Raw genomic sequence first — 10,427 nt, forward strand, 5'->3', positions numbered from 1 at the left:
ACAATGAATCCACTAACCCTGTAAGCAGCCTGAGCCATCAAGTGTTTGGCACAGCTGAAACCGTCTGACTCAGAGGATGGAGGGTTGATGTCTGTTATAGGACCCAGTTATCTAACAGACCAGCAGACCAGCAGTGTCAAATCAACCTCCAAACACAGCCCTCAAGTTTTAGAGGCACTTTTGCATCTGAATAACCTGTTTTACAATTTGCAATAGTTGAATATACACCCCTAATATAGTTAAATATTAGGGGTGGGTATCACCAGAGGTCCCACAATATATCATGATACAATTATTGCAATTTTAAACATTTTTGCGATATTGTGATAACAAATACTACATAATATTGCAAATATTTACCTTTCTTTCAACTGCGAATCCTTTACCCAAAGGAAAATTGTCAACATATTTTCTTTTAAGATACTTTTCAGTCTGTTTTTCTCACTTATTTTTATTGCAGCAAAATGTATCCAATAGACAGGAGAAAAAAATATATTTTACGTTTAGGCTACCAAGACTTGAATTTTATTTGGAACATAAAAAATCAATATAATTTTAAAAAATCAGTAAGTAGCATCTGTATAATAAAATTGCCAGGCAAAACATGTCAATAATATGCTGTGTCGATTCCCACATTCCTGTTAATCATGTTAGCATAGTGCTTGTCATGACAATTTTAATGTAAAAAGTTAAACACATTTGCTCAAGTAGGTAAACTGGACTTGATTATTTGTTTTATTGTACTTTATACTAATACCCCCCAACATTCCGTGGGAAACTTAACTTTTTAAATCCAGAACATTTAGTTAACAGTTATTTGCTACTTAACGAATGGTGTAAAATATTTAATGCAGGCGTTTTTGATTTTTAATCAGTAATTCTGCTACTTTCAACACTACTGAAAGCTTTAGGCCAAAGAGGACTTCCAGATAAATATCTGTTTACAAAGTCGAAATGCCTAATTAACTCATTTCGTGATTAATTTCACAGCTATCACATAAACTACCCCGCGTGTTTATAATGCGCATAATAGACGTTGCCACTGTTACCAGGGTAACTACCTGGCGTCATAACGCTCGTTGGAATTTTTCTCACTAATGGAACGTAGCCGCTTGGTGATGGAAGCCGTTGCTAGGAAACAGCAGTACGCTTTAACTTAGCAACCACTTCCACAGGTAGTGGTAACGGAAGTTAAGATACTTCACTTTATAAGTAGTAGTACCATACTGTACTCCTATTAAAAATCTTTACCTATTTAGAAACTCAGTAGTGTTATAAGACAAAAGTAATGGCTAAAATTCAAAAGTACTAGTGCAAACAGCACAATGGCCTCTGCCAATATTATATTTTACAACTAATGCCTTAACATGAAGCAGCATTTTAATGTAGTTAGTCGAGATGGAGCTGAGTTTAACTCTTTAAAAATATTGCTCGGTAGCTCAGTATCAGTGGATCATATTTTATATGAGCATGTTTTGTATGTATTAGCTAATCAAGTTTGAGAACTGTAGTTAAAAAACATAGTTTCATATTAAACGTGGAGTAGAGAAAAAAAAAAAAAAAAAAAGAGGTACCCGTGTATATCAGAATTAGATCTATTGCAAAGTAAGTTTTCAAAGAAGCTACAAGAAATTTGCAAGGGGTTTCTGGTGTGTAGACAATAAAATAAATAAATGAATGAATTAATTAAAATTAAAAAATAATAAATAAATAAATATATATATATATATTTTTTTATTGTCTGCACTCTCTCTATATATAGACCTGTAATGTAGCCTTAAAAGAGCTAATACAGTATATTCCAGGGGATGAAAGGTTCACAGTATTATAAGAGTAATAAAAAAAAAAAACAATGTACAGAGATAATAGTCCAAAAAAAGTGCTTTGTTTGATGCAGTGCATATTGGCGGATTAAGTACCTCAACCTGTGTACACCTACTCGGTTACTTTGTATTATTTACAACAGATCATAAAGTTGTGCATCTTTAACGTCTTCTATTTCAAACAAATGTATCTCAACACAAATGTTTCCAACTATGTCTGCGCGTTTCTTCTGACCTTTACGGTAACGTAGCGACACGACTACTTGCGTCATTCGGAAATATCTGGAACACTTTACGGCTTTGTTGATAAAACGAGGCTTACACTTTCCCCAGCAAGTATCTGCTGCTTGGCTGGTGTATTTTTGAAGTTATGATTTAGTTTCCAGCCAAAGCTGTCGTTAAATGAGTGTATTTGATTTGTTTCGCGGATTCTTCGGGGTACCCGGAGGTCATTATCGTGGCCGGAGGTGAGTTTATGGAGTCAAAGTCGACTAACGTTACACAGATGCTACTCTAAACTAAGCTAAGCTAACAGAAGTTGGCTAAGTTCGTATTAACGCTGCTGGTGTTTGTTAGATAATGAAACAGCTTTAGTTACAAGATTAGTGTTTCTCTGCCAGGATGACCACAGGGGTCCCTCTGCTAGCACGGTGTCTGTTTTATTTAGAGTGACCTCGAGATTAATACGGTTGAGCACTTCAAGGTCTGTTAACGTAACTGCTGATCAGCTGACAAATCGGAACTCAAACTTAGATTTAATAATCGATTTATAAGAGCACATATCGGTGTCATACTTACAGTTTTATTCAACAAAAAATATGTACACAATATGCTAGATAAACAAGAACACCAGCATACACGAGAGCACAGACAATTGTCATTTTTCTACAGAACACAATAAATAATAATATAAAATCATAATATCTATTCATAGATAAAAAAAAATCTTAAAATAAAAACAAAATCTGTCCATGAAAATTCTAAAATTTCCAGATAGGCAGATATTAAAAACTCTTGATTTCCACCTGATGTGACATTATTATGAACTATTTTTGTATGTTTGCTCTTGTTTCTATCAGGGACCCTTTCTTCGATGCCATGACTCATGATGACGACGATGATGACGAAGAAGAAGATGGATTCTACTATGACGGGTTTCGGGGAGACCAGCAGGATCCCTTTGATAGTGCTTTGAGGTTTGGCTTCAGCTTTGGCCCGACGGGATGAGGATCCAGGAACCTCCCGTGTTTGGCCAGGTGCTCAGGGAGATGGAGGAGATTTTCTCCCAGCTGGGTCGCTGGGACGGACAGCAAGAGTCTGGACACTTTGGTATGAAAACAGAGTCCTGGTCCAGGACTTTACTGCTCACCTCAGTATATTAAAACAATAAACAAAGTCACCCATGACTTAGCGCGCCACTTTTCGCCTACATTACCACAGGTTTACTCCTTAAAAACAAATTGGTATGATGTAGAAAAGAGATCGTCATCCTTTTTTTGATATCGATCCTGTTGATGCCACAATCGATCTTAGATCTTCAAAATGAAAACAAAGTATCTATAGTATTGATTTTTTGGTATTGATACGTCCACCCCTACACATTAGACAACTAAACAAAGTAAAACAAAACTGTACAAATGTCCCGCCTGTTTGCACTGTAGTTCTATATGTATACATGTCACGACTGCTTCTACTGCTTTTGAATGTGTGTCATTTTTCAGTCTTTAAGCTGCAAGCCCTTTCTTTGTTTTAAACATTTTTTTAAATTTTTTTTTTTACCTTTGTGACACCTTTGCCACAGATGAAAAATAGTCTGTAGGCTAATTCTGGCATTTTTGATTTTACCATGTGTATTTATTAATTTGCTCCGTCCCTTCTCTCAAACAAACTAGACAATCCTTAGCTGCAGATTAAGTCTGTGTCTCCGTTATAATCCAGGTGTCCCCAGCATCATGCCGCCACCACCTCAGGACAGGACAGAGAGGGACAGATCTGGTGGGAACCCCCTGAGGGACTTCATGCTCAAATCACCTGATAACGACCCACAAGGGACCCCAAGCTGGGCCGTCCAGAGAGCCAGACACGATGGCCGCCCATCTTATGAGTCACCAGAACTTCCCAGCTCCCCATTTCATGGATGGACCCCTTTTTCAAAGGTAAACATGGTATTTTATTATTTTTTCCAACAATGTTTTGCTTCCGTGGCAACATGAGGTCTTACAGGTCACTCATTTTGTTATTGTGTCTTCATAGTTTAATGATATTTGGAAAAAGGGGCCGCAGAGAGCTCCAGAGGAGGAGCGCAGAGAAGACAGAGGTGGGTGATATTTTTAATTCTGCAGAGAAAGAAATGAAGTGTATGATTTTGCTCCGTGTGCCAGCTGACCTCCCGTTCCTGTCCTTTCCAATCAGATCTGGATTCTGCAGTGTCCTCTGGAGGCCTGGATCAGATTCTGACGCCACCTGCTGGTCAGGCACCAAACCAACCCAGGACCCGCTCATTCTTCCAGTCAGTCACCGTCACCAAGGTGGTGAAACCTGATGGGGTGAGAAAAACTCTTTATCATCATTTTATTATTAATCAAATATTGATCAGGGTTCCCACAGTCATGAAATTCCTGGAAGTTTATGGAATTATAAAAACTTTTTTACAGGCCTGGAAATGGTTTGGAAATAATAGAATAGAATGGGCTCCTGATTAGAATATGTTTATAAAAAATCCCAAAATGTGAATAATGTTGCTTGAAAAAAGAGGTCTAGTGCTTGCCGTGCTGCATGGCTGTTGAAACTTCACTAGTATTATGTGATACACAAAGACCAGACTCACTCATCCACATGGACGGTGGAAGACTGACGGGACATGAAAGCTGTCAACTTAATTTATTAACCGAAAAATGACCAAAAAGCGAACAAGAAATTTGCAAAAAGTTACAAGAAAATTACCTGAAATTAGCTGAGCAAAAATAAAAATAAAAGCAAAAGAACTGAAAAGGGATATGGCCTGAAAAAAGTGCTCAAAATAATAATAATTTCTGATAATTCTGATATTTCTAAATATTTTTTTTTTTTTTGGGGGGGGGTATTTTTCCAATGTAATTTGAAATAATAATAATAACAGATAGGACTTTTTTTTAAACACTTTTCTAGGTACTTCGAGATGCTTTAAATGAAATGCAAAAAGAGAAACAAATACAGATGCAAAATAAAGAATACAATATACAGGTAAAAATGAAAAAATGTGCGGGAACCCTGGTTAATGCACTTTCACAACAGATTTTCATGGACAGATTAAGTGGTCCAGTTTAGCCCAGTAACAGAACATACAAACATAACAGTTTGAGAAAATATTCTTCCTGGTGAAAAACTGTGATTATGATTAATTGAGTTGTAATTCTCCTTTTTTGATACCACTGGGGTTTGAATTAACGCTTTTATTGTTGTGTTTGTCAGAGTGTAGAGGAGAGGCGAACAGTTCGAGACGGCCAAGGCAACGAAGAGACCACAGTGACCCGCTCAGGAGGTCCTGGCACCTTTGAGGGACCAGACCGTCAAACTGGACCTGTCATCTCAGGTCAGTCTATTCATACTGTGTGATTAAATTCAGTTTTTTTCTATAGTTTGTTTGTAGAGTATTTTGACTAAATTAGCAGTAGTTCTAATGCATTGTTGTTTATATTTTAGGTCACAGTCCATTTTCTGACATGCGGGATGATGACTCTTGTTCTCCAAGTTCTTTGGAGGGTTTAAATAACATGAAGAAGGAATATAAAGTGAAAGCGTGTATTCTCTGGACTGGTTGACTTTAGCTCTTGTTCTCTGATAATATTTCAGTCTGACTGTTTCAGTAGAGCTGTGAGTTTGCATATGTTTAGGATTATATCTGGACAAAAACACTTGCACGACCTTCAGTTGCCAAAATGAACGTCTTGGATCAGGGCTGCCAGATTGTTTCAGGTCACACCGAGTTTCCACACTGAGTAGACTAGAAGCTGCCAATCCCGAAGATTATCTTAACAAATCAGGTTGTAAACAATTCCCAATTACATGTTTTATTTTTGAATTGTTCCGTAAAGTAAGCTTGTATGTGAGTGTGTGATATGTTAAGTAAAGAGTTTTAATATATTTACAAATTTGTTGTCGGTCTGTTGTTGCCTGTTGTATGATTTAGGGGGATGTAGTGGCATCTAGTGGTGAAGATTGCACATTGCAACTAGTTGAAAAACTTCTGATTAAAAGTAGAATAGAATAGAATATTCCTTTATTGATCCCCTATTGGGGGAAATTCCAAATGTTACAGCAGCATGAAAAAAGAAAAGTGAAATGTAACAAAGAAAAATACAAATAACAATAACAATAAATAAGTAATAAAATAAGTATGTACATAGAGGAAATAGGGTATGTACACATAATAATAATTAAGTAATAGAATAGTATGTACACAAAAGAAGAAAAGAAAGTGATCTCTTCCTCTATAAAGCAAATGGACCTGTTGATTAAAACCAGTAAAAACACACAAAAAAATGCAGTATCACGTTTCAGACTGGGCTGCTAACTATTGTGGCAAATGCGGAAACGTAATACTAATAATAATACTACTACTAATAATAATAATAATGATTATAATACTAATAATAACTTAATTTAACATGGCAGTGCAACCTATGTTGACATGAACAGCTCATTCTAAGGTAATGAAAACACAATTATTCTCATTTTTCAGGTGATTATACACTAACGAAAAATGTACTTATTATATTATATTCCATTTCTGCTATTGTATCCATCTAAATCCTACACACTGGACCTTAAAGATAAGACTTAACGTTCTGAAATAAGAAACAGCACAGTCTTTACAAAAAAGAAATGCTTGAATTCAATAGCAATAAAAGCATTGTTTATTTATTTTTTATTTCTGTAATTTCGATTATTTGGCCCTTCCCATGGGATTACGCGACACCACTGTTTTTTCATGCATCTTCCAGTCCTGCGTATACAAGAAAAGAAAGACAAACTGTAAACAACACAGGCAATATCCCTAATGAACTATTCACAAAAGGAACTACTAAATATTTACAGATGATCTAAATAAAGAGCTTTTTTCTCTACTCCCAAGCTTTTTTTTCCCCAGATAACTGAATAATTTATATGTTTAATATGTAAACAGCCTCAGTCTTTGTGTATTTTCCAGACTTTTTTTTTTTTTTTATCACACTTAAAAGCACCACACACGTCACAACGAGATTTCAACACACAGTTAAAATACCAGATGTCAGCGTAGCGCGTCATCGTGGATAATTCAATTCAGATAATTCTGGTATGACCTCTCCCACATTCCTGTCATTGTAGTTGTCTTATCAATAATGGGAAAAATCCCCCAAAAATAATAATACTAATTTGCTGATTCAGTTTGCAGACGTATTGATTGTTGTCGTTTCACTGTAGCAAAAGACGCACCCTGCCACTAATAGTACTAATGAATTGGACATTGACCAATTTTAAGTCAGTCCTCTGACTTATATTGAACAATGCCGTCCAAAGAATACATTTTTGTTTAAGTACCAAGTCTGACATACAGATACTGTTTTGTGTAATCTGCACAGAGACTCACGCCTGTGCTGCATCTGTTTTTACACGTGCAACAGCTCAATAGTCCAATCTCAACAGATTCCTCCAGTTTGATTTACATTTGTGAATTTTTGGAGATTTTTTCTTTAATCCTTTGCTTTCAAAGGCCACTTTAATTGAGTAAATGAGCCGGCTCGACCCCGGAGGTCATGTGGAAGAGGCCGCCAGATTATTCCCTGCTGAAACCTGATGACATTAGGAGTGACCCAACAGTATCATCTTTGTAAAATTGAAGACATTCTTTAACCAGTGGTCTGATTATTTTATTTTATTCTATTTTGTTTTCATTGGTTTTAACTGTGCTTTTACTTGAATGTTTATTGGTTTATCTTTTATTTTATTTTGTTGCTTTTACTCTTGTGTCATCTTTTATTGTTCTGTTTATCTTATTTTATTCTGTTTTTGGTTCTTTTATTTATTTTAAGTAGGGCACCAAATAGTGTGAGGACCCTATCCAAATTGAATTATTATTATTATTATTTTTTTTAAAACATTTATATTCCAAAAGGATCACATATATGAGGGCCTAACAAGCTCAAAAGTCACCAAACTCTGTACATGCATCAGAAATAGTGAAAATTTCGATATTTTATGGGTCTTGATATGTATTATTCTCTTCCAATTGTCTAATTTTAGTATTATTATTTTACTGAATTTTAACAAAAACATTTTTCATCAGTTCTGACACATCTTTGTGTTTTTTAGTGGTGTTGTTACCATCTTAGTTATTATTTCATGAGGTTATATTATTAGTTTTAATGGATTTGAACACTTTTATAGTTGGTTGCTGTTTTTTGTGCCTGCAACATCAACTCATTGTGCTTCCACCCTGAATGAAAAATACAACATTTCTAAGGTTTTTTGCTTGATATCGCAGTGTTTGACTGGTCCATTGTGTGGTTTAGGAGGGTGTGCATATTTTAGAGGTTGAGTTATAAATCCAGCCTTTCTTAATCACATTTTTTACCATAAAACCATTGCACTGGACCTTCCTGTGTTGCATACCAATGAACTGAAGTGAAACACCTTAAATTATCAAAACACTGACAGAAAATGCAGATTGTTCTGTTCCTGTCGGGTCTTTACGTGCCGCTCTGTTTCTGCCAATTATCAAACAGTCTTGATCTTTCCAAACAGGAGTCTTATCAGGTCCTTATCAGTTTAGCCCTTTTATCAAGGTGTGTCACAGATGAGTGCAATCCACCTATTCTCATCTCCCCATCTTATTTAGCTCATCCCAACTTAACCCTTCTCATCCTCCTCCACTGCCCTGTTTTTCCTTTCTCAGTCCTTTTAAGAAACGTCAGCTTAAAGGCCCTCAATGTGTCAGCGTGACCTCAATCAGGTTTGTGCACTTTCATGTTTGTAATATTAAAAAGTCTCTTTGCTCCTCTCATGTTCTGAGATTGTGAGACTTTGGAGTTTCTCTTTGAAAATGCTGAACGTTATTAATGATCTGAGGCCTCATGTATCTTTACCCAAATATATCTTTTTTAATCTGTGTTCTGAATCCAGGTACTAATGTGGATAAAAGAGTCTTGACTGTGGATGAAGCAAGCAAAGGTAATATAATTAACTTTAATACAATTACCTATAATTTTCTTGCTTATTTGAACAATGTTGCAAAAAACGGCCGACTTGGCAACTTTTGGAAGCACATTTTTTTTCAGCTTTATGTTTTTCATTTTTAGTTTATTGTTGTTTTTTTTTTATTTTACACGGATCACTGCTATTCACAAGCTACATTACAGCTGCTAATACTCGTCTATTTCTGTGTGAGCACTTTGGTTCATGTATGCCCATCAGAAGCTTCAAAACATTTACATTTTTTCAAGCTGAGTGCTTCCAGCTGTTTCAAGTAAGGGAAAAAAAAATGTGAGTAATCAGAAAAGTGCTTTCATGCAAGATGCATCTTGTTTCGCTTCCACATCATTTAAATTCCTCTTCTGTTTTTTTTCTTCTTTTAAATGGAAGATTATCTTCACAGGAAACCTGTGGACTTTAAAACGTATTTTACAGACGCTGTTAGACCATAAAACATGAGATGTGATCAAACTAAACTAGAGGTTGCTTCTCTTGAATTCGACTATCTAATGCTTTAACAGATTGTCATTTTAAACTGCAATGAGTGTGCTGATCGCTAGATATACGTTATCTCCAACACAAATGTTTGTCAGTTATTTACGTCACTGTTGCAAAATCCAACAAAACGGAGGATGCACAAACTAGATGGGTTTGATCAGCATCATATAAAGATTACACCTTAAATCTACAATGTGTGCTCTGTTAATTAGCCTATTTCCTCCTTGACTGTTAGAGGAGCAATAATATTTAACAAGATTAGGATTTTAGTCAGGGGGAAGGGTTGGGCTAAATAGATTCATCATTTCAACCTTAAAAATGCAGTTTTAATTGAGCTGTTCAAGGAGTTAAACTCTTACTACACAATCATGCTTTTTGTGGTTTATTAAGAAACCTAAAAATTCAATACAAAGACATGAGGAAGGGCTGGCTGAACCAGACTATTACTATTTATCTTTTGTTACAACAGAGGTTGCAACAGAGATAAAAGACCAGACGTGTTTATGAAAGTCAAAATGTAAGTTGGTGGTCTTCTATGTCATGAAGCACACTTGGCCCAGGTGTGTTTACCTTTACCCAGATCCTGCAGGACAAACGGCAGTCAGGAAGACTGCACACCTGGTGGAGCTGAGGGGTCCTCGCACTTCTAACGCCAGATATCGCATACTGCATGAGGTTTTGGTAAGTAGAGCTGCAACTAATGATAAATCCGTCAATTATTTTATCCATTAATTGAGTTGTCAAAATGTCAATCAGTGTTTCCCTAAGCCTAAGAAGATGTCCAAAAATGTCAAACTTCATTTTTCACTTGTGGTTTTATTGCTTTGTTGTTGTTTTGGGTCTATTTGCTATTTTTTGTCCTGCATCGATCATTATTTATTTATTTTTATATGATCC

The 10,427-nt window shown here is 35.8% G+C and overlaps 1 protein-coding gene across 1 annotated transcript; it reads left to right on the forward strand.

Moving 5' to 3' along the window:
- Window positions 1-2,127: 2,127 nt before the first annotated feature.
- Window positions 2,128-6,015, forward strand: LOC121957707 (HCLS1-associated protein X-1-like). Its single transcript, XM_042506446.1, is given in 9 exon segments — window positions 2,128-2,290; window positions 2,903-3,039; window positions 3,042-3,152; window positions 3,762-3,979; window positions 4,077-4,140; window positions 4,236-4,369; window positions 5,274-5,394; window positions 5,505-5,540; window positions 5,543-6,015. Coding segments are annotated over 9 exon segments (918 nt in total). The 5' UTR covers window positions 2,128-2,225; the 3' UTR covers window positions 5,575-6,015.
- Window positions 6,016-10,427: the final 4,412 nt, after the last annotated feature.

This window comes from Plectropomus leopardus, chromosome 18 (assembly GCF_008729295.1).
Source record: "Plectropomus leopardus isolate mb chromosome 18, YSFRI_Pleo_2.0, whole genome shotgun sequence".
Lineage (NCBI taxonomy): Eukaryota > Metazoa > Chordata > Actinopteri > Perciformes > Serranidae > Plectropomus > Plectropomus leopardus.